Source organism: Etheostoma cragini, chromosome 6, assembly GCF_013103735.1.
Source record: "Etheostoma cragini isolate CJK2018 chromosome 6, CSU_Ecrag_1.0, whole genome shotgun sequence".
In the NCBI taxonomy this organism is placed as follows: domain Eukaryota; kingdom Metazoa; phylum Chordata; class Actinopteri; order Perciformes; family Percidae; genus Etheostoma; species Etheostoma cragini.
In genome coordinates this window covers 13,575,788-13,600,724 of record NC_048412.1, presented here as the reverse complement: position 1 = coordinate 13,600,724, position 24,937 = coordinate 13,575,788, and the positions used below count along the sequence as shown (strand labels likewise).

The following is a 24,937-nucleotide window of genomic DNA, read 5'->3' as shown; positions in this document are numbered from 1 at the left end:
TTTTTTTTTTAATTTAACATCAGTAGAAACATTATGAGCAGTGAGTATTCAGTATTGCTTCTTCATACATTTTATGTTAGATAAATACATTATTTATCTGTCCTAGGAGGCAGAGAGAGTGGAGGAATTCCAGTGGCCTCAGCGTAGCCAGAGTCTGGCCCAGCTTCCTGCAGAGAAGCTGCCACCAAAGAAGAAGAGACTCCGCCTGGCAGAAGCCGCCCAGTCCTCTGGAGAGTCAAGCTTTGAGTCTGTGTCTCTGCCTCGCAGCCCCAGTCAAGAGAGCAACATCTCCCACACTTCAAGCCTTTCTGCTTCTTTTGAGGACACAGCAAGAACGGAGCCTGCTGTCTGGGCCCCCAGTAGCCAAAGCTCCCAGATGTTAATGGTGCCATTCGCTTCCTACCACCAAAGCCACAAGGAGATGAGGCGCTCAGCCTCAGAGCAGACCCCAGTTAGCCCCCAACAAACAGAGCAGGTCTCAGAGACTAGAAGTAAGTCATTTGACTATGGGTCGCTGACCCCTCAGCAGTCTGCATCCTCCTGGAAAGAAAGGAGAAAGTGTCTCCTTGTGAAGCATGCCACCTTAGGTGAACCTGAGCAGGAGGAGGGGGGCAACATGAGTCAGCTGTCCAGAGCCCAGAGTCCAAAGCCTGGGCCTTCCCGCTCCATCCATCTTCCTTTCTGCTCACCAGAGACAAGCGCCCGGTTCAGCCCGGAAGCCACAGGGAAAGCCTTGCAGCTGTTACAGCCACAAATATTTCCGCCCTCTCAGGATGTGCTCCCTTTGCAGCAAACGTTTTCCCCAGGATCACTATCCCAGCTACTCCCCGTCACTACAGCAATCTCTGAAGTACTGTCCACCCAAACCATCCATAGAGCCTTCTTACATTCACAGACAGTTCCTTCACCTATACAGATACACCCAGCGCAACTCCACATGGCAGAACATTTGGGTATACCAGTACATCAGCCTTCTTCTTTAGTTCCTCTCCAGTTCTCTTCTAGAACTAGAGCTAGTCAGGCTCTGTACTTGCCTTTTCCTCCAAGACTTGCTGCGCATGTTCTTTCCCTTCCTACTACAGAAAGCAGACCCTCCATTTCGCCCATGTCTTCTGCCCTTACATTTCAATCCCTTGTCAGAATCTCTTATCACCATCCACGGCCAGTCATTGCCACATGCCTAGCACAGCTTACACCAGTAGTGTCCCTTGTGGTGCCAGTGCGGGTCCAGACCCATATACCTACCTATGCCAGTGCCATGTATACCACTCTGTCCCAGATCCTGGCCTCCACTCGCTCACAGGAACCCATTTCTTGCACACCTATGGTCATCATGGGCCAGGTGGAGCGGGACAAGCTGCAAAGGTCCTACTTGATGGTCCCCTCCCCAGACATCAATAGCTTCCTTCCCCTGTCTCTACCCACGGAGCTGGCCTCAGGATCTGGGGAGGGATATGGTCCACTGGGGGCTGGAGGAAGTAAACGCATGCTTTCTCCTGCAGCCAGTCTGGAGCTCAGCACAGAGGCCCAGCGTCACCAGAAAAGGGTAAAAGAGGAGGAGGAAGGGGAGCAACATAAGACAGTAGAGAAAGAGGAGGATGTTGAATATAAGGTAAGAAGGGAAGAAGAAAGTAAAGCCACTGGGAGAAAACTGGAAGAGGGGGTGAACAATCAGCCAGAGGGGCAAGGGGTGATGACTGTAAAAGCGGAAGGCGAGCAGGAGCAAGAACCAAGGAAACATGATAGAGAGCAAAAGGAGGAAGAGGAGAAGGAGTCTACTGAAAAGACAAGTAAAAGAAAGGAGGAGGTGCAAGTTGTAGAAAAGGGGGTTGAAAGACAAGCTTCCCCTTCGTGCCCCAGTCTCCACAACTCCACCTCAGTCAACTGGTGCTACCTGAACTATGTTAAACCCAACCCGTCTACCCTGAGGGACCCCCGCAGCTCAGTTTATTCTACCTGGAGCATCAGTGCTCACAACCCCAACTTGCCGGGCCTCAGCACTAAGGTGGCGTTGTCTCTGCTGTGCTCCAAACAGAAGCACAGCTCAGAGACGTACACCATGGCCATGGCTACATCCCAGGCCAAAAGCAAATTGGTCCCTGCCAGTAGCATGACCCCACGTGTGTCAGAGGTAAACATAATCACAATATACAATTACTGTACTATAATTTAAAACCCATCTGTTAAAGAGACCTTAATCCTTTATAGAATACAATGCTATATAATAAAATTATCTTTTATGTTAATCTGTCAGATTTACACATAACCCCATTAATTTGCTTGACGGAAGACTCCATGATTTTTACAGGTCTTGGGGAGTGTCACTGGGTGGAATGCTCTTTTAACAGTAAAACTGTTAACATTTTATTTTAAGTTGTTTTGAATTTGTCAATGTGTGTCTTGAGTGTAGCTACATGCCATCCCACCCAGCACCCTCACTAAAGTAAAGGATCAGCAGCAGCCTGACAAGGAGGAGAATAAAGAGATGGGAGAAGAAGAGGAAGAACCCTCCACCTCCAAACAGAGCGATCCCTCTCGTGTTCGCATCTTTGAAGGCGGGTAAGAACTACAAGAGCGAGGCTGTTGAAGTGCACATTGTTTAATTCCAAATTTAATATTAGTGAATCATCGCGGGGCCTCATAACAAAAGTAATGTGTTCTTTTGTCACAAACCAATGCCTGATGAAAGCAGAACCGCAACTATGGAGAGCTGACAATAGTGCACTGAGAATTACAGTAACAGATGGGAGTGAAACGAGTGAAACCTGCAGGGACTTCATTTGTACCTGCAGCCAAGCTTTTTCCTCTTACTGCTGTCAATTATGTCTGTGTTTTAGAAATGTTAATTTGGAGAGATAATACTTTGTGAGACTCATTTATACCTGTTTTTGCAGGGGTTTTCCAGAGCAGACCCAGGATTACTGTGTTTAGAGCTGAAAGTTTACCCAGATCTGTTCACATTGATGCAACAGTATAAATACTGTACATTAGGATAAATGGGGCAGCAATAAAAAATTGAGTAGTGAATCAAGGTAAAATGTTCCAGATTAGCAAGAATTTCAGAACATTCTGGTTTTCCTTTTGATGGGAATGTAAAATGTTTTAGCGATATAAGCAGACGGAAGAGATTTTAAGGAATGGCTTTTGCTTATATGTTTGTGTGCGTGTTAGGACATTCACATTTAAGGGCTGTGTTTTGTGTTAATGTGCACACAGATTGAGTGTGAAGGAGTTGTCTGCCTAACAGTAGATAAGGCACTAATTACCAGTCTTTATCATTTGCAGCCACGCATTACACATATTCAGAAAGAGCATTTACATCCATTAACAGCCTACCGCTTTCTCCCTTCTTCACGTCCTCTGTTTAACACCAACTCGCATCCTTCTGCATATGCCTCTTGTGTCACTTCGGCAACTCCTCCAGTTTTACTTACCAATGAATATATTTCACTTCATTCCCTACTAACTTCCTCTGTGTCCTCTCTCTGTGCACATGCACCCCTATGTTTTCTCTATCCATGCAAATGAACACAGCACAATGTGTTGTACCCTGACTCCGTTAGGACTCATTATCCCCATCTCCCTTGTATCAACCCTTTGAAATCATGAGTGTGCGGCAATCATTTTATCCTGGAGAACAAACAACACTTTTTTTAATGAATATGCATCATGCGGCTTTGTTAACATTCCAGTGACTTGCACGATTTTATCTTGATCCAATTTCAGAGATCCCTTAAGAAAGAGGGGGGCAGGGGTCTCTAGAGTTCATTAGTATCACACTGCTAAAGAAACAGACATTGGACCAAGGCAGCTTTCCCTTCATGTCTTAGCAATTAAGCAAGCATAGCTGCTCCTTGTTGGTGGCAGCAAAGGTCCGTGAAACATCAGCTTTAATCCCTCAAGCTGAATGGTCTCCTGGATTCTATGCAGATTGATTTCCATGGTGTAAATGGCTAACATTGCAGATTTGTCATGACAATTTAACTACAGTGGTAAATGGTCATAGCAAATTCCTCTGAGGCAAATACTGATTGAAGCATGTTTCAGGATCTGCAGTATTGCTTTTTACTGTTATTCGGTTGTCACTGCTTTGAAATTCACTGGTCTTCTTAATCAGTTGCACCACTTGGTTGAAAGTGGTATTCTCTTTACAATCTGCCGTGACGGCCGTAACGCTGCACCACAAGCAGGGGCAGATTGTCGGTTGAGTCTACCCAGAGACATGCTGCTCATTTGATGTGTGAAGTGCAAGTTCTGCCTTGATTTTCCGGAGATGTGGGTGGATATTTTTAGCAGTGGAAAGAAATGCATGCCAGTAAACAATAACCGAACAGCAACAGAGCCTGAATGAACACAACCTAATGCCACTGTTTCACAGTTGTGTAACTATTTGTTATGATTTGCTGTGGCTGCTATTGTTATACCACAGGGAGCATTCCCAGCCTGGGTTCTTGTAGATGTGCATATCCTGAAATTAAACACAGTCAACAAAAATGTGATGTTTACAATTCAGAGTGCATTGTATGTCTTTTATTGAGTAGTGAGAGCAGATGGAGTTTTTCATAGAGGACAACTCATTCAGATGTAAAATGTCTGTTGTCCACTGTGTCCACAAATAGCCTTTTGGTAAACATCAAGATTGCAAATAAACTGTGTTTATAGACTAGACCTAAATGTGTTTCTTGATTTTTATATATAGTGTCTATTTTAGGTTGTTGGCCATAGCCAGGCTTCCCTTCTCCTTCTTTAGCTGCTGCTGTTTTTGGCAGGGCCACCCGATCTCAGCAGAATAGCTGCTATTCTTTGTGTGCCCAGGGTGTAGTGGTAAGTAACGGCCGAGGGACTCAGTGCTGCTGGGGTTTTGGTGGGGCTTCCCCAACCCACCTCCATAGAGAAAGCTTTGTTTCTCAACTTTCTGTGTTTGTGTGTGTGTGTGTGTGTGTGTGTGTGTGTGTGTGTGTGTGTGTTTATTTTGCGTGTGCATGTATTTGTGCCCTACACAAACCCACATACACATTTAACATTACTATTAAAGCTGCACTAATCAATAGTTCTGTCTGAGAACAAGTCAAATGGCAGTAATGTGAAAGGGGTCACAGAGAATTAACACCCAACTGTGCACTCCCCCTCAGCTCTAAAGAACACTGTTTTAGTTTTTTGTCATCTGCCTTGTTTTCAGGAAAAAGCTAAATAAAAACATGGTATGCTACCTTCTAAAGTGTTGGTGGAGACCAAAATCAAGGTAAAAGGAGAATAATATTAGACTGACATTTGCCACGTGGCCAGAAACACGACTCCAAATGAATCCTAATTTTGCAAATGCTACAAATAGGCAACTGTTTGCTAACAAGTTCACCATAACAACTTTACAAGATAAAGATATGTTTAGGCTGTGTTTCCAGCTTTTTCCGTTGCCCTCAAGTGGCGAAAGAAATCTATGAATACAGACACAGGAGCTGTAGTTCCAATGAGACAACCTTCAGGGGGACTGAAGAGGGGAAAGTTGCATAGTGTTGCTTTAAAGGTGCTCTAACTGACGTTACTTCTAGGCATACCCTAAACCTAAAAGGTCCGACATTTTTAATTGAAAGTTCAAAATTAGTGCGATTTTGGCCATTTCCACATGTTGTACCTTAACAAATATTATTATTATTATTATTGTTATTATTATTATTATTATTATTATTATTATTATTTATATTATCTATTTTATGTTTCTCTCTTAGATACAAGTCCAATGAAGAGTATGTTTATGTGAGAGGTCGCGGCCGGGGCAAATACATATGTGGAGAGTGTGGCATCCGCTGTAAGAAGCCCAGCATGCTGAAAAAGCACATCCGAACGCACACTGATCTCCGTCCATACATTTGCAAACACTGCAACTTTGCCTTCAAAACCAAAGGTAAGAAGAGGATTTACTAAGTTACTACAAACATGATTCATGTTGCTATTTGTTCCGTCACAACATAGCAATCTACTTTATTTTGCTTTGGTTGTTGCAATGTCATCACTTCCCTTGCTCCGTGTGACTAGTAGACAATTTTAGGTGCTTTTCTTCTTCCTTCCTAGGGAACCTTACTAAACACATGAAGTCAAAGGCTCATGGGAAAAAATGCCAGGTAATGGGAGTATCCGAGTCATCACTGGACGAGCCAGAGAGCGAGGAAACAGGTACTTAAGAGGGGATGGGGAGGCATCTCACATATTTCCTATCCACTGTAGAGAAATATTGGAACACAGCTGGATGAACTTCTGCCTCTAAAGAATTATAGCTGCTCAGCACTGACAGCTTATGCAACACCATGTTCTATTCTGCTCCCTCTGGCTTGTATAAGAAATATGAAAAAGTAGAAGATAAATAAATGAAGAATACAGAGCATTCCACAGTCTCCTGATGTGCTCCAGTCTTTCAAGAATACCTTGTTCTCAAATATATGTTGCAAATATATGTTGCTTGGCTGGCTTTGTTGCTCAAAGCCAGCCAACTCACAATTCTCCCCCCCCCCCCGTCACTTTCTTGCTGACAGACTACACTCATCGCAGCCAAGGACGCGCCATTTGAACCATCTTTCCATTCACAATGTTGTTGAGATAGTTTGTGAATAGAGGCATGATGCTATTCAATTAAATCCGGTCTTTTCATCCTCAGTCTATTTATAAGATGGGTTTGATGGGTGGTGGGTGATGTTTGTCAGAATTATACAGTACACTGTCCTAACCCTTCTTGCTTGTTCCTGAAAAGTGTTCTGTAAATGTTTTTCCTGTCTCCCAATGTAAGGATTTTTGTACAGTGCAGATTTAAAGAGTACAACATGGAAGTAAAGGGATAACATGTAAAGGATGTGTATGTGTTTTGTGTCTTTGTCTGTGCAAGCAGCAGAAAGTGATGAACGCGTGTGTGGCTCAGAGGAACAGGAGGAACATCAGTTTTCCGACGTGGATGAGTCAGAGGACGAGGACGATGACGACAACGACGATGACGAGGAAGAGGAGTCGGCATCCCATGACGATCCACCGTCCTCTTGTTCGTCAGACACCCACCCATCGACAGCAGGGCATTCCAGCTGTAGTAGGCGCTCTCAGCAGGGCACTCCTGAACCTGAGCCGCCGGGCCCTAGTCCCAGCCTAGGCCAGGAGCACTCCCCGAGGGGAGTTTGGCCCAGCAGACGAGCCGCATCTCCAGGCAGCAGGAGAGCGCTGTTCTCCCACAGAGGCTGGAAGGCACACCCAAGAGCCTTCTCCCCCAGCAGTGAGAGCTGTTCCCCCAGCCGCAGCCTTTCCCCACGTTTGGAGCTGTCCTCACCCATCCACAGCTTCTCCCCCAGGACAGAGCTGTCCTCGCCTAGACACGTCTCACCCTCCCCAGAGAGAGGACCATCTCCCATCAGACCCCTTTCTCCTCTTTGTCCCATTTCGCCCAGCTGCTACCGAGCATCACAAGCTCGGACCCCTCCCTCACCACTCAGGCTCCTGCACAGGACCCCTGGATACCTGCCGTGGGAGAGCCCTGGTACAAAGGGTAGTCATGTCAAACCGGTGAGTCTTTCTGCAGAACTGCACATAGTATTTTTACCTGAACAACAGCAACTACAATATATTTCCTGCAGTTTCCTCCTAGGAAGATATCTGTGTACAGTACCCTGTGTACTGACAGAGCAAATTCCATAAAATATGGCCTAATTGTGGAGTCTTTGCTCCCTCTCCAGGTGAAAATGGGTACAGCAGCAGACGGGCCAACATGGCCAGATGCCAGCTTGTTTCCACCTGCTTTCCGTCTTTCCACTTGTGAGGGTTATCCTGGCCACCAAACAGCAGACAACATCTTCAGCCATCTTCCCATGCACTCCCAACAAGCCAAGGTCCCCTATCTGATGATCCCTATTGGAGGGATCCAAATGGTACAGGCCAGACCTAGGTCCCAACCCACCACCCCCTCGTCCCCAACGTCTCCCCCCATGGAAGGGCCATCACTGGCCAGATTTGAATCATACTGGGGCGGGACCCCCAGAACCCAAGGGCTTAGGACTCCTGGAGACCACTGGTCAGAGCACCAGACAGCAGGAACCAGCCAGTCAGGACAGTGCGTTCTCAGCACTGCATTAAAGCAATATGGCAGCTCACATGGCTCCGCTGAAACCCACAGTCCTGCTACTGAGACCACCAAACACTGCGTCAGATACAGTTCAGGAGCACCCCTCAGTCTAGCAGCCCCCGTAGCCAAGCATGTCACTGGACATCAGTCAGAGGGGGCGGGGCCAGCGTCTGGTGGTGATCTGGTGGAGGGAGGAGCTAAAGAAGACGCCACAACAGACGGCACTTAATGGTGTCTACACCTTGATGCATCATGCATCCCATTTTGCTTTATTGGTTGCTACACTAGTCTTGTTTTTTATTATGCTTCAATTTTATACAGTTTTCAATACTATTGTTAACTTAAATGTTTGTTCTTTGGCAATATTCAGGTTTGTTATAAAAATGCACTTTTTTCTTTGTGAAAATAATGTCTACCTATACATACAAATTATATATATATAAATATGAATATATCCTTCCTGTATCTCTATTGATACTGGTAATCTTAATGTGTTTAAATATATGTAAAAAGAATATGAATAAATTTGTAAATGACCAAAATCTTTAATCAAAAATAATTCCATTTTTTTGTCCAACTTTTGTCTAGTATTACGCAAACTGTAGTTACTTGTGCCTTTTTTTGTCCAGGTTTGTGTTTTGAGATGTAAAGTACAGATAAACAAAGAGAAGGCTGTGAAATTTTATATCTGCTTTTTTTGTGTTGTTCAGGAGGGTTAATATTTGGTGTTTTTAATGTTTCTGTTCTAAAGGATATTGAGTTAAAGCCAGGGTAACAGACAGTCGAGTCGTAGCGTTATTGAAGGAAAAGCGGAAGCGTGTCAAAGGAAATGCACTGAAGTTCTATTTTTTATTACAAAAGATTTTAGATTAGAATATATCTCTGTACAGGGAAGAGTGATCCTTATTTATTGTTATTTGATGACAATGATCTTTTTTTCTTTTTTTACTTTTTTTTATTGGAAAAATGATGTTTTTTGTTACATCTATGTGTCTTTTTCATGATGTTCATGTGACTTGAATTGGTGGCCAAGATGAGGGATTGCGTTTGGCTGGTACCTAAGGATTAAGTGCCCTGCAGGTTTCACACACAGCAAAATTTCTAGTCATTGACGAAATAAAAAATGCACCAGGCTCCCTTGAGGTTGTGCTTTTCTTCCATTGCGCCATGTGTACAGTATCATCATGCTTTTGCTACTAAAGGTGGACAACCTGTTTCTTAGGCAGGTTGTAGGCCACCACCACATGTTGCCCGAATAGCTTTATCTCGGCATGAATTTTACAATTGAACTGCATGGATTGTACAGCATTCTTCCAAAAGACATAACCCAGTTTGGTGTTTTGATGATGGTGCAAGAGTGCTACTGTCTAACACGTCACTCCAAAATATTCCATGAGTGTTTAGTAGGGATGAGATTTAGTGACTGTTTCTGCCATGGTATAGGATTCACATGCTTTTTTTCATACTCACCAATATATTCTCCGAACCTTGTGCCCCCAGGGGCATCAAAGCATCTGCTTGCATGATGCTTCCACAATCATTTCTTTTCATTGTTAGGTTGTTCTTTATTTCATCACCTTCCAGGACGTGGCCAGGGTTGAATAGCAAGTATAAACTCACACTGTCATAAATAAACTACTAAGCTTTTCTCTCTTGTGGGAGCAACAAAACAGCTGTATGCATTTAGTAGTACCACTAGATGTCCTTACTAAATCCCTAACACCCATTGGTGTCATTTGACATTCTGGTTATTTTGCTTTTGCTTTTGATTGGGGTCCAGAGGTGACACACACCTTTCCAAAGAAATTCTTCTTATCTACTCTAAACCAACATGAACTTGAACTTGAATGTCTATCAGCTCCATGAACTATGGCTGGGTTAAATGTTAATTAATTCTCTGTTTTCTGATATAAGGACACACATGTATCACTTCCAGAGGCTTCTTTTGATTTTACAAAGATTAAACCCTCCATCATTATGTCATATAAGTGTCTAAACTATTTAAATCATTCTAAAGGAATATAAAACCATATTCACATAAACGTATGACTCCTATTCTTGCTGTGTTTTCCATTCAACAATGATTAGCGGCACAGCAAGATGTGGATTGCGTAAAGCTGACTCAGGCCCAACCAGCGAGTGTGTTGACAAGAAGCCAGAACATGATTGCTGCTGTGTCTTGACATTCCATAGAAAATGTTACAAAATAGGCAGTGGGGAGGCGCTTGTATTTTTAGACACCTATATCAAAAATAGTTTGAAGTGAATGATCATTCTACCTCTTTTAAAGCCCTGGACATGCTGATCACAAAGAGCCGGAGGGGTTGGAGGGAGATTGTTGTTTTAAGGAGTTAACTAAGGAGGTAAGGTTGCTAATTAAAAAAAAACACCTGCTTCTAGGACAAAAGCTGGCAAAACATCCGGGTGCGGCTGAATGACAAAAGAGACTCTCTAACTCCTACTTTAACTGGCTATCCATTTTTCGGGACAGCCTTATGGGATGTGATGCCTGAGGAGAGGGGCACATCTGTGCTCTTGAGGGAACAATCTCTGTTGCAAGAATGTTTTAAAAAATATATTCATTGTGATGCACTGTGGCAATGTCATCGCCATGTCACAAATTGCACAAATCTTTACGTAACAGGAAAATGTTGTTGTTGTTGTTGTCCCCCTCCACACAGGAAGTCTGTCAGATTATACATTACAAGCTAGAATATCCGTAACGACTCAATAGTAGCTAAGTCTTCTTCTGGGAGTCTTGGAAGAAAGATGTAGGAGCCAACTGAGGTGATTTGTGAGCACAAGCGTAAAGTGTAAGCACAAAAAAGTCTGTGAAAGTATTTTGGATAGAAAAACCATTTTAATGATTGTCCTTTTTAATTTGTCCTCTGTTTTGCAACACCTTTTCATTGGCACTTTTTTTTGTGTGCACTGGACATGCTCTGTGCACATAGGAAATGTACAGTCGGCTCCTTCTGTGTTTTATATGTTCAGGTGTCAGGTTTCATGGAAAGTATATTATAAATCTCTTTTAGTAAACACTATCAATAGAAGGTTTTTTTGACAAATGAACAGGATTTTTTCAGCCCTTGTTTGAACAAACAAAACTAACGTGAAGTGTTTAGGCTACACATCCATCCTACAATCTATATTTTATGCCAAACACACAGCCTGCTTCATGCTCGTGTATATCCAATGGACAAAACAAACAAATGCCAGACATGCTCCTAATGTTGATATTCTTTAGTCTAATTTTCGATGAGAAAAGTGACATCTGTCATCTTTAGGTAAACGAATGAAGATAATATTCACAACACTAATTTGAACATGCATTTACTGTATTTACATGAGTAAAGGTTGCTATTTGGCTATCTGTATGACTCTGGTATGGCTGACCTGCACACTGAGGCAACATGTGGGTGGGAGACGACATAAAACAATGCTGCCTCTGTTTCTAGTTAAAGCTTCACGATTATCTGTGTGCGGGCTTTCACAGCCCATCATGGAGGCATCAGTTTAATCAAATGTAACCCTGGAATTTCTTTTGTGAGAGTCACTACAATGACAGTTTTTTGCCACTGGGTGCAGAGGAAACACCTTTTGAGTTGATGTGGCAAATTATATGTGTTGTTAATTTACACATCAAGCCGTTACTGAGCAATAGAATCATTCATTTGGTTAAGTTCTGGTTGTCTGATGAATGTAAATCCAATATTCACTCTCTTTTAGCTCTGTTTTTGGTCTCCACCAACTCCTGAGGAAATTAACTGTTTCTTTAGATGTTAAAAACTCCGCTATGTTCACCAGCTTGTCTCTGACTATATCTGCCGTTCGGTGCTGAGCAGATAGTGTACAGTGGATTTTTAGAGATTTATGCTGAAAAACAAGCCTATGAGAGCGGTGAGAGTGAATCAAAATTGTAAAGCTGCAGACAGGACAGATAAAAAATGAGCTAAAACTTCTTATGAAGCTCTATAAACCTAAAGGGATTATTTTCTAAATCTGCAGATTCAGAAAATGTTTCTTCAATTCACAACTTTTACATTGTCACATTGATTTCAAGTAGTCATGTGATTCATTGTTATTAAAAAATACATTGATATTTTCTACTTTTAGTATTAAGTCCAAATTGTGCAATAGATTAGTTACTGCATGTAACTTACGTATAAGCAAATCATGTAAAAAAAAATATATATATATATATATATATAAAATATAAAAATAACAGTCCCTGTAAAGTCCAACAGTTTTTTAAAAGGTTATAAGCTTTGTTCATCCATACATGTTACTGATACTCTTTCAGAATACATTCAAAGGTCCTAATGACATAGGGTCAGTCTTTGTATTAGTAGCTTCACAAGTTAAATGTTGAAAATGAAAATAATCCTTGGATTTACATATGTGGGTCTGGTTATCAGTATTAACCTTCCATTTTTGTATTTGTGTTCCAATAGAGCAACTGGTTTAGGGAAAACCCAATTTAAAATGTTTCCCTTATATCCTAGCACGTCATTGCATCTCCATCTTATCGCTTCCCACATGTGTTCCCAAGGATCACTGTTGGGATCTTTTTCTTCGGGCCTCTTCCATCACTTTTTAGAGTATATTCATGTCAGGATCCACCAGCCTCCATCTCTCCACTCTAGCATATTAGGTTATCCCTCTGACCTTATCTCTTCTTCCATCCCGCTCTTCCTCCCGCTAAAATCTCATGTATAGGGAGAGGAAAGAGACAATTCCTCATTCAAATGCAAGCAGCAGACATAAATGTCACTCAGCACGTGACATTGGTGTCACACAGAGGCTGCAAAGCATCAGATAATCCGGGAATGTGTCACAGGTTGGAGTTGGGGTCTGTGGCTCCGTAGCAAGCAGCCGTGGGTGGAGCTTTTGTCATGACATCATGTGAGGTATAAGAGAGTGACAGAGCTCAGACACCTGCAGACAAGCAGCAGCAGCACATTAGAAACACAGCTGTAACTGTATGGATAATCTATCTGCAGAGCTTCATCCATCTGCTATCAACTATGTCCACTCACACCAGCGTTCTTCTTCTCATCACTCTTTGGACTTCCATGGAGGATGGTGAGTCTACTTTTCGTATTTTTTTTGGACAATTTTATCTATTTTATATAGATGTAGTTTATGTATTATTTTGGTGGGTTATGCATGAAATTGAAGTAAGACCTTTCTCAGTTAAGCACAGGAAACATTAAAGGATCCATTTATCGCACAAAAGCTGCTAATTTAATGTCATTAACATGTTTTTACTGTTGCTAAATGTTGACATACAGTTTGGGATTTATTACAGTGATACCTCAAGTACAAGTAGTAGCAGGAGTAGCTGTTTTCCATATCTCATGCAGGCTTTTTCTCTAAAATAAAAGGAGATTGTTTGTTTGTGAGTCTTTTAGATTTAGTCTTTTTTGACTGTCTACAATGTTAGCATAAAAGGTATCAAAGGAATTTATACATTGTCATATAACAAGTCTGTTAGCTCACTGTTAACGATCAAGAGTGATGAGTTTTGCAGAAAGAAAGAATCATTGATGAGCTTTTTTATGTTCTCACTTGCAAATTATGGACATGGTAGACTGGTGATGTACACTTATCTGTTTTGTGTTTTGAGAAACACTTAAAGTGGAAAAGAGTAAAGACAGAGGCCGCTGACAGTTTGGAGTTGATGCTGCTTTTGGATCACTGTAATGAAGTGGCTCTTTGTCTCGCACTAGGTTTAAGTCTTCCGGCGACGAAACAACCGGAAGTGGAGGCTGGTGACTTGGTCCCAGCACAGAGAGTGAGGACCAAGCGCTGTTCCTGCAGCAACCTGTTGGACTCTGAATGCCACTACTTCTGCCACATAGATATCATCTGGGTAAACACACCCAGGTGAGTATGAGGACATGTCGTCTAGGGACACAAACGATATACACACACACACACACAGACACACACAGACACACACACACACACACACACACACACACACACTAGGGGTGAGGGGGGGGGGGGGGGGGGGGGGGGTGTGGCGGGTGACCGATGCAGCATAGTTTCGCCATATTTTCTGTGGCAATACTATATTGAAACATGGACGACAGGTATCAATCTTTAGTTATATAATTTGCGAATGACAATTTAACCTTTTGGTGCTTTTTCAGTCCATTAGATGGAAAATTGAAGTTATATGAACAAACCAGAGACATTTCTTTTGTTTGAAAAAACAGATAAAAGTTTTACTTTGGGAATATAATTGGAAGTTGGAAAAAAAGGTAATGGATTGCAATATATCGCAGAATTTTGCAATATGTCTAAAAATGCAATAATATGGCATGGTGACATAAGTATCGTGATTATATCGTATCATGGGGCCTCTGGGGATTCCCACCCACAACACACAATTGCTGCATACTTACTTTGAGGCCAATATCTACAAAATAAACATAGACTGTCATTATGATTGTATAACTAAAAGGGCAGTGGTGCAGAAAGGTATCAAAGTGCAAAGTCTGCAGAATGTTTATGTTGTGTGCATTGGCACTGAGTGTACCTTTCTGTCTGCAGTAAGACAATAGTTAATGGGCTAGGCAGCGCTTTGTCCCGACGCAGAAGGTCCACTGGCCGCTGCAGCTGTGCCAACCATGACGATCAAACCTGTACCAACTTCTGCCATCACGGGTGAGTCGGGGCCCTATGATCCCACACAGCCTTCAAGCATTGGTTGAGAGTTGTGAGTGTTTTAAACCAGATCTGGTGGCCTTGCTTAGTTAGTAAAAGTACGTATTAGTGCCTTTGTGGAGGATAAGGTATGGTGCAGCATGAGGGAACATCTCATTTTACTTCGGTGCTATTATTAGCCTAAATGTGTTTATACTGTGTTCTGTAGGTCCTGATTGTCAAGGGGTGTGAGCACCAAAACAACACAGCTGAGGCCTGAGGGAGCAGAATAATTTTAAGCTGCTGAACAAAGTTCACAATGCTTGTTTTTGATATGATCTGAGGGCCGAAGGTGTAACGTGCGTGAGAGTTTATAAGCAATGAAAAGCCATGTTGAGAATTCTAGTTTCCTAGAAATAACAAACAGATGATGTTGTCCCAAAAAGACCGAGACAGGGGGCTTTGTATGAGGCCAGCAAGGCCTCAAGTTTAAACCGTGACATTTTGAAACCTTTACAGAACTGAGATCTGCTGATGTGGTTCACTGTTTTCTTGTAACATAAAACATTTAGTGACCCTGTAAAGATAAGATGTTTTAGGTAACTGAGAGCATAAACAAGAAATACTGTTGGATGCTGTTATTTAAGCGGGGTGTTCTCTAACCACAGCAATATCAATAAAACTTTTAAAGTGACAAACTGCAATGTCAGGTTGAGCTTGGATTTCAAAAGCACTGGTCATCTTTTGGTAACTACACTGTTTCTTTTGTGCAGTCCTGCATTCATGTCATCAAAGAGATCTGTGAAGGGACATCAACTCAACTTACTCAGCATTCTAAGGTGAGCTTTGAATAAAAAGATTACCTCAATAAACACTCCCAACTTCACTGAAATTTTGTTAATAGTTTTGATTGTGCAACTGACTTTTTGGCCCTCAGATCTGCGGCTAGCAGTTCCAAGACAGCTCAGGATTCAGCTGATTCAGACAGAGATGAGTCACTTCAAAGCGAGAGCACTCGCTAAACCATGTGCCAGCTGAGGCGGCAAGAGTGAGAGAAAGAGAGAAGCGAGCACCTGAACAAATGACACTCCTTGGATAGACAGGGGGAACAAAGGGCTGCTGAAAGATGTTGTCGGACGCAGGAAGGCCTGAAGCGCCACAAAGATGTCTGTTTGTACCCGGGAATAGAGGCTGGGAAAGGTGACAGAGTTTGGCAAACACATCATGGAAACTGATGTGTAAGATCAGCACAATCTTGTTTAGAGAACGCTGTGCCGGCTGTCATGTTTGACTCTGGCCGTCTGCTCTGCAAGGTTGTCTGTTGTCACTGTACAGACAGGCCAGGCCAGCACTGATGTAGAAGGATGTACCAGAGGAAAAGGGATTTGCATACTGAACATATTTGTTCAGCAATGTCGCACATGCTGTACATTGCATGTTTTTACTCATTCTTTCGTAAAATGTCAAATTTATTTATTCACTTTACAAGTATAGATTTCCTTTTGTTGGGAGTGATTTGGGGGGCAAGCAAGTCTTTGAAAATAAAAATAAATGAAGACTAAAAAAACAAAACAAAAAGTTCATCTTGTTTTTGTCTTATTTTCTAATTCATAAGCTTCACTGTTTGCTGTATGAAGGCACACTTTGTAAATTACTGAGAAGTAAACATGAAGGATAAATAACTTTTAGGCAGTATGTGTGATTCCATTGTGTGAATAGCAAACACATTTCTGAGTTCAAAAGGATGCCTGAGACGGATGAATGGTCCAGGAATTCAAGGCTCATATTAATAATAGCTTTCCCTGCTACTCAAAGGCAGCACCGCCTGTGTTATCACAAGGATCTGTTGAAAGAATGCAGCGTTTTGTAACTTTGCTCACAGGGTGACCGAGAGGAACAAAATGCTCTGCCCCCCCCCATGTTCCTTTATGATTGCCTGCACAGAACATACCGTCCACATGCGCCTACATTTGCAAGAAGTGCAGATGAGGACTACAGCCAAGAAAACAAGGGCTGAGTTATCTGTTATCTTATGAATACAACTGACCTGCACTCTTAGTCTGATTCAATGATGCATGACAAGACTCAAGTGTTAATGTGGCTCTAATTTCTGTAGTAGTTGTTCCTGCTTGGTTGCATTTCATTTCATTACTGTCATACTTCTTCAACTTTTTTTTCTGGGGAGCCTTCAGACAGTATTACATAAAGGCTGTCTGCATCCACAGTAGAATAGTGGACGCTGTCTGATACTGTTGTGCGATGCTCATACTTCAGTCAGCTGTGACATCTCCTCTTTACACATGTATTTAAACTAATTTGCATGGAGCAAGGCTAGCTATTTCCCGCGGCTTCTAGTCCTGATGCTAAGCTAACAGCTGCTAGCTGTAGCTTCACACAGTGGTGTCAATCTTTCCTCAAACTCTGCTTTAAAGCTTCTTTGTCGTTACTCCAGAGTTCTGAATTGAAAAAAAAAATCCTTTCCTTTACTTTTTATTATACTTTATCTCTTTTTTAATATACTTTAATAATGTAGGCTACTTTTAAAAGTTTTAGTAGGGGTTCTGTGAAGCCCTGTTTTTGCATTGTTGTCATAATGTTAACGTAATTCAAAACGTTCTCAGCATAGTGTGCACGCTATCTGTTTCACTCTTGTCTGTACATTACTTGACTCCCTGAACTCTCTGGTTTTCAATGGTTGTCTGCGTTCTACGCGGCAAAACAGGAAACATTTTCAACATTTATGTCGGTCCAAAGAAACAGAAAGGAGAAATGGCAGGAAGTAACAGGCCAGTCTAAGGTCATTCATCGGAAAGGACATGCGCCCATTGGGGGGTTGGTGATACGGTGATTCATTTTAACTTGAGGTATTTCAACATCCTAGTTGCAGAGTGGCATCAACAGCAACAATAAACAATGGTATAATATGATGTAAAACAGAAAGAGATAAAGATGATATGATGAACTCACAAATGCTGATTAATGATGAACTAACGTTAGGTAAATAAATAAACAGTCTTTACTGTGTCAGCTGAGGAACCACAGGCTGCTCAGTGGCAGAACTCTGTCCATGGTGCTGGAATAGGAGAGTCGCCAGTGAGTCACTTCACTGTTGCCACCATGCAGACATACATGAATGAGAATCACTGGGCTCCAGCCAAGCTTTGGGTGTCACCTTTTGTCGTCAATCGCCTGAGTGCTTTTAGAAATTGTAGTCATTCTAAATAGCACAGTAAGTGTCATGTAGGCAAACTTCAGCTTGTATCTTTGTGAATAAACAGGTCTTTCTCACAGCACACATTTTTATAGTAACAAAATGCACAGGTGTGACTAATTACACTAGTAATCAAGTGTCCCAGTGAGAGTGACAATAGTCCAGCATGCACAATACCAGGAAGACAATCAAAGCAGCTAAATGGAATTCAGCAATCGTTAATTTAATTATTTCCCCCATGCATTTCCTACAATGATAAATTCAAAATGTGTGTTGGTCTGTTGACTTTGGCTTCAATTACATTTATGTCAAAACGTCACAATTGCAATTAAGTAATTAATAGTCTACTCACATATGTACCTGGGCAATAACCACTCTTAACTGACAATTTATGCTAAAGGTTTTATTTTTATTGTTATTATTATTGGGTTTTTTTTTATACTGTTTTTCTCTTCATACTGTATTTTTATACCTTTTGTAAGCTGCTATAATCTGCTAGTGGAAATTTCCATTTCCTTGCAGGAGTCATTCCAAAAGAATTCCTTCATGGATGATATATTACATTATTGAATTTAGCCAAATGATTAATAGTCACACTTATTGGGTAGAACTAAATCCAAATAGTTTATACAATGTAATGTCCATCCATCCATCCATCTTCATCCGCTTATCCGGTATCGGGTCGCGGGGGCAGCAGCTCCAGCAGGGGACCCCTAACTTCCCTTTCCTGAGCCTCATCAACCAGCTCCCATTAGGGGATCCCGAGGCGTTCCCAGGCCAGGTTGGAGATACAATCTCTCCACCTAGTCCTGGGTCTTACCCGAGGCCTCCTCCCAGCATTATATTGTTGGCCTCCCTAGGACGTGCCTGGAGCACCTCCCTAGGGAGGCGCACAATATAATTTGTGTGTTTAAAATATGTGTTAGAGAACTTGTTTACTTAACATTTGTCTGACACAACTGCAACATGTATACATATGTAATGCACATCCCAACTTTGTGCATTGGCAGGAAGATGAGAGCAATTTCAGAAGATTCTTTTAATCATTGTTATAAGGACAGCTATGATGATGATGGGTGCCAAATTGAGAACATATGATGCAGTGCCCTACATGCTAGAAAACGTTCTGCATGCAAATGGTGCTTTTTTTGTTTATTTTTGCCCCTAGACAGCCAGACTGCCACTGCATTGTATCCACTTTAGCTAACTTTGAGCTCCAAAACAGGAAGTTCCTCTTCCCAAACAAACAAGCAAGCTCTCACATTTACTTATCTCCTCGATAAGTCCCTTGCTTTGCTATTGTCTGAAGAACTTGCTTAGATTGTTGTTTTCTGTCTGCCATTGTGTTGTTCAGCTCACTTTAGCGGCTTTAAATCTACATTTCGTGACTGTAGATTTGATCTATGGGGACTGAAGCTTAACAGTTATTGTTCTAAATGTTGTAAATAAAAAAAAGAAAGCTGATGAGATTATGTTTTGATCTGGGGCCTAGAGGTTGGAAATGTTCATACTGTAATTGCAACACCCCTGGTTCTGTCACCTCTTAACTCAAACAATCCCCAAACATTAGCCTATACTATATATATATATATATATATATATATATATATACTTTTTTTATCTCTCACAACCCCAGCAGAATAATCTCTTCATAGGGTGCTTCCTTCTGCAAAATGTATTTGTCTGAATAACATAAAACAATAGTATATTTAGCTGGTTTGTAACTATCTACACTGTAAATTTGGGCAGTTAAATAGTATTCAAAGACACATTTTTTTACAGATGAATTTCCTGTCTGTCTGCTCTTATTCTTATCGTATGAGATGTTGGTATTTGTACATACTGTACATGATTAAATATAAAGTTGAATCAAAATGGAATGTGTTCATAAATATTACGTCTGAGGTATAGGGCAATTCTTCCACTTCAGGTACAACATGTACCAGGTGAAAAGTACAGTTTGTACTCTCTACGGTTTGGTTGTACATTCTTGATCAACAGTATCAGCATTATGTGGTTCCTGATGTTAACATTTAAAGCACTATCAGTTGTGAAACCGATAGATTTGTATACATTGTGTTTTTTTTTTTGTCAGTGTACCTGTCAGTAAGAAGCAGACACTGACGTAAAAACATGTGGTGATTTAGATATGTCACGCCATTTACATTGAGGGAATCTGTTTTCCCAAAAAATTCCATTGGAGTGTGGCCGAGTAATGCTCTAATGTTTCGGAATGCATGATCTCATACATTCACATTGTGAGCGTGATACAGTTGAATAGCACTGAATCCTCTAAATGACTCATGTGCCGTACCAGGACTGACCCCAGTGGTATATTTATCTTCAAATGGTCACATCCCATTAGATACAACCCATACTGATTCTACATACTCAGTAAACATTCCTTAGATGCTTAAGTGCGCTGTTTCCTAATTTACTCAAAAGGCATTATTTTGGGTCACAGCCAACTGATCATGATTGGTAACACTATTTTCCCTCTCTTTGAATAGACCTCTGTATCATACATCTTTCTAGCTGAGTGAAAGATTTCAGCAATAAATCAAGAAAATTATGCTCAGAAGTTGAAATAATTGCATAAATAATAATGCTGTTCTGAGGCACTTTGTCCTCCTATTATTCATTTAGTCACAATGGGTTGCCTGCCTCAGCATTTATGAGTTTTTGTTATGATAAAGGAATGGGACTTATTAGGCATCCATAAAGCTTCATTAGCGCTTATTCATCAGCAACTCAGCAAATGAGAAACTTGTCAATGAAGAGATCTGCTGTTAAACAATCCCAATGCAGCCAGTGGCCAAATATTCCACAGCTGTTCCCTAAGAATGTTCAGTGCGGCAACAGCCCATGGTACACACACACACACACACACACACACAAACTGTATGCTCACAGCTGTTGCCGGAGATTCACCATGGGAGGCGTTTTCCAACAAGACTGTACTGTGTCATGCAACGACAAGTGTATCCTACAGTCAAAAACATAAACTAACCCTCACAGCAGAGTGTGTGTTTCCCACTCTGCTGTGCATTGCAATGTTTCTTTACCACCAGGGCACAAGATCATGTTTCTTTATGTGACAGCTGCCTGTCCTGTTCATGTCAACATCCAAACAACTTAAGCCATGCAGGAACAACCCATTTAGTACAACCCCGCGTAACGTAGACTAATAGGGCAATGTGCAATGGTTAGAGAGTAACTAGACCAACACCCTTTCATGATATGAAATTCTCTCTAACATGCTCTAGTTATCGCTGAGGGGCGCTACCAAAGAGAGTGCGTCATTTAATGTTTTATGGTTAGTTTGATATGATATTAATTTTGATCAGAGATACCGGAGGTACCCTCAGCTGATTAAAACCCACATGATAACCTAGTTGTAAATATGCAGTGTCTCGCTGTGGATGGTGTCTTCTAAACACTTCTAACCCACAGCCAGCACATGGTAGTTATTTTATCAATTTGTGAAATATTGGGTGTTAAAGTGATGTCACATTGTCAAATCACAACTGTTTTAATGTTTTATTCACATGAAACAAAAAACAACAACATAAAACTAGGTTTAAAAGTCAAGTGGTGAAAGCTTATCTGAGACTTTTTATCATGTCAAACATTAAGTAGCCAACATTTTGGATTGTGGGTATCAGATAAACTTTTGAACCAGGAAGGCTCCAGATATGGTGTTGTGCTGTGGCTTCTTCCTCCTCAGTTATATTGTTTGTTTATTTTTTTTAATTTTAAAATGTAATTTAAATTTTTTTGTACATCAAACGCTCACAAGGATAAAAAGACTTTATTGGTTTTGGGTTTTCCCCAGGGGATCAAAATATTTCCCTGGGTTGGTATAGTGATAAAGCTTTAATAATCCAGGTTTTGGTCTAATAAATCCTTGACATATGAGCTAGTCCTAAAAAAAAAACATCTGGATTTTAACTGTACGGATTGATCCACAGTGGTGTTTCTGACTAAGTACTGTACATAAAAATACTGTAATGTACTGTAGGCCACATATTGTTTTGGGGCTATAACAGTAAAGGAGCATGCCGTTGCCGTAGTTGGCCAGTAGATGGCCTCTGGCTACCATAACCTCAGACAAGATCATCTCTCACGCTGGCATTCAGTGTTGATGCTGTAGGAGAAACATCACCATTTGACTAAAACTTTTTTTTTAAGTGTAACGTGATGACATAACTTATTCAACAAGCCTACTCATTGTGTTGTCTAAAAATCCAAGGGAGAGCAAAATGTCTGTTTTGTTTTACGGTTTAGTGCAGTGGATAATGAAATATTTCCCTTTGAAATGTAATGAAACTTACAAACTGTTTCTACTGGAAAAACAAAACTGATGACTCACTACATGTGAAGAAGGCCCCCTGATGGCCGCTGATGGCTGTTGACTGCTCTGCATATTTCACTTTTGCCTATATAGATTGTACATGTGTGGTCAATAGAAGAAGCACAAACTGCATGTAAAAAAGAAAAACATATATCACCAAGTTGGATCTTTAGCATTGCTGATATGGACTGAAATGACACAATAAAATGACACAAAATCTTCTAGAATGATTTCTAGCTTGGAAATTAAACACATGACTGTGGTTGTGTCAAATATAGTAGTCCTCTTAGATATTTGTATTATAAAATAAAATGAGATGGAACACAATAGAATTAACTATACTGTCAATTGAACATCATGTAGATTGTTTAAAATTCAAATGTTCAAAAAAATGAAGAAATCAGACATTGTTGTTTTATCAAGAGCAATCTATTGTACTTTTAACTTTTTTTTTTTTTAATTTCTTATATAATTTGTTTTGACACCAGACACCAGGCTCTATTTCAAGCTTAAATGTGGAAACAGTTTTATAATTAAATAATGAATGATGATAAAAATGATGGGTATAGGAAGGGAAACGGGAACAGCTCTGCTTTGTGGTGTTTCATTATCAGAGCTTGATAACATAACGGAATGCGCCTTAACCCCCACTCCCCCGACCCCCTTCCCACCCCAGATCAATGCAATGCAACGCCTGCTGGGTACTGAAGTCTTCCTAACACAAAGAAGAGCCGTGTTTGCAACGCCCACAGAGGAGCTGCAGCTTCCCCGGAGAACTACCGGTACCGAGATGCCCAGCTCGGGATGGTTTCCGGTAAGTGCGTAAAATGTTTGGACCGGGGCACTGGAAGAGGGGAAAAGTGTGAGGTGAGGAAATGACCGAGCTGCTATTTTTAAATCGGCTGTAACTAATTTCAAAGCAGGAGGAGGGTGAGTCAGGAGAGAGGTAATGTGATTGCTGAGGTCACGCTGGAGCAAATAAGCCACGCTGACTGAGTCTGGAGGGAAGATTTCTTCGCAGACAATGACCAAGTTGCGCTCCAACTTGGCCGATCCAAAACAAACCGGCATCACGAGCAAATTGCACGTTTACAGTGCAGTATTGCCTGCAAATACCTTGGTTTTCTGCACCACCTGGGTTTCATAAAGTGGATGTTTTTGTTCTCCGTCTGTTCTCCTGCTGCTGGTACACCACCTAAAACTCCATTTTCCGCTGATCTCTGCACAGGCGTCCATGCTCAACAAAGGATGCGTGTGATCTCCGGGATGTAGATGGTGGGTCGATGTTTGCAGTCGGATGTCTCTGTCACGGGGATGCACCATAAAGGTCTGTATGCCGGATTTCCCCCCTTTACTACGCGTCATTTTGCAGCAAAAGGCATGTAGTTTACAGGCCTCCAGAAACGCTTTCCCCCTATAGGCTACATGTGTTATTTTGTTTGATGCTACCAGAAAGGGGGATGCTGCTTAAATCGGAAAACATATCAATTTCCAAATCATATCTTTTTGAGTTGTAGCTAGGTGCAGGATGACATAATAGAAGCCCTTCAAAGTAGCCTATTAATTAGCTAATTTAAAAGGTTGGCAAATGGATATCAACTGCAAAACCTAAATCTTCATGTATGTTAAAAGCAATCGAGTAAAACATGAGCGGCAACAATAAATCCACGCATGACAAATCCCACCATCATTTAAATTGTGATTGTACAAAATGTCGCAAAATGCGTTCAGTGACTTATTTTGAAAACGTTTGGCCGGAAGTTGACGTGCTGGCTGCGGTTGGCTTGACCCTGCTCTTCTCTTCTCTCATCAGTCACTCATCAGCATCTTGAGTCCACTGGCGCGAGATCCTCTCGCGGAGTGGGAGGCCGATCCTAGCTTCACACACACACCGCTCCGTCCTCTCTTTCTTCCGGCAGGATCAGCTGTTTAATGTGATGCTCTTCGCGCGAGGGAGCGCGTCAACCTCTCAGGTAATTTGTACTCTTACCTCAGGAAAGGAAGCGGTCCAGTCTAATCTCGGCGATACAAGTGGAAATCAGCGCTCCATTTAAATCAAATTAGGACTTGGACTGTTTTGTCAAAGATGGAAGATGGTCGATAGCTATTTATTTAAAAACGTATTTTCATTTTTTTTGTCAATAGTTGGTGTGTTATTGACAGACGAGAGTGGGGTCCTCAAGGCAATTATCAGATATTGGATGCTAAAAGGAACACACAGTAATTTATTCAGAGTTTGCCGACATACTTTTTGACTAGAAAACCTATAGCTCTTGATAGTTCTTTTTTTATGTGTGTGTGTGTTCATCAAGCATAAAACGTGTGTATGTGTTCATAATTGTTGTATTACTGTCTACATCTTTTTTTATTGTATTTATTCCAATGAGTGTTCATCTTAACGTGACACTAGTTTATTTGGCCCGTCCAGACCTCTTAAAGCCTGACCACCAATAGTGTGGCCAGGTGCCTCTCTCTTCAACCTGCATCTCTTCTCCTCCACAGCAACATGCTTTTCTTCTGGTTTCGTCTGCCTGTGGCATTATAGCTCCAGAAGTAAATGTTCTCTTCCAAGGGTAAACATGCGGCCTCATAGCTTGGATTGTAACTCTTTCCATTTCCCACTGGA

General features: G+C 41.4%; 3 protein-coding genes across 14 annotated transcripts in view; all 3 read left to right on the top strand.

Annotated features, from left to right (window-relative positions):
• Window positions 1-9,224, top strand: part of LOC117946886 (transcription factor HIVEP3) — a 37,902-nt gene extending 28,678 nt beyond the window's left edge. For 2 of the 4 annotated variants that reach the window (XM_034875355.1, XM_034875356.1), the window contains 6 exons: window positions 107-2,131; window positions 2,411-2,559; window positions 5,727-5,902; window positions 6,070-6,171; window positions 6,878-7,536; window positions 7,707-8,321. In XM_034875355.1, the coding sequence (XP_034731246.1) occupies window positions 107-2,131; window positions 2,411-2,559; window positions 5,727-5,902; window positions 6,070-6,171; window positions 6,878-7,536; window positions 7,707-8,321 (3,726 nt within the window). Of the gene's footprint in view, window positions 1-106; window positions 2,132-2,410; window positions 2,560-5,726; window positions 5,903-6,069; window positions 6,172-6,877; window positions 7,537-7,706 lie in introns of all 4 variants that reach the window. The other 2 variants (XM_034875358.1, XM_034875357.1) reach the window with 2 other exon arrangements.
• Window positions 9,225-12,375: 3,151 nt separating this feature from the next.
• Window positions 12,376-16,260, top strand: LOC117946938 (endothelin-2). 2 transcript variants are annotated; one of them, XM_034875460.1, is made up of 5 exons: window positions 12,376-13,177; window positions 13,825-13,981; window positions 14,654-14,767; window positions 15,520-15,585; window positions 15,684-16,260. In XM_034875460.1, the coding sequence occupies exons 1-5, from the start codon at window positions 13,120-13,122 to the stop codon at window positions 15,766-15,768; spliced, it is 480 nt and encodes a 159-aa protein (XP_034731351.1). In that variant the 5' UTR covers window positions 12,376-13,119; the 3' UTR covers window positions 15,769-16,260. The 2 variants fall into 2 exon arrangements, with proteins under 2 accessions (XP_034731351.1, XP_034731352.1); XM_034875461.1 differs by lacking the exon at window positions 15,520-15,585 and having other exon boundaries at window positions 12,383-13,177.
• Window positions 16,261-23,065: 6,805 nt separating this feature from the next.
• Window positions 23,066-24,937, top strand: part of phactr4b (phosphatase and actin regulator 4b) — a 24,346-nt gene continuing 22,474 nt past the window's right edge. For 2 of the 8 annotated variants that reach the window (XM_034875376.1, XM_034875381.1), the window contains exons 1-3: window positions 23,092-23,178; window positions 23,540-23,638; window positions 24,125-24,284. The gene's annotated coding sequence lies outside the window, so the exon portion shown is untranslated. Of the gene's footprint in view, window positions 23,179-23,201; window positions 23,639-24,124; window positions 24,285-24,937 lie in introns of those variants that run through there. The other 6 variants (XM_034875380.1, XM_034875382.1, XM_034875379.1 and 3 more) reach the window with 6 other exon arrangements.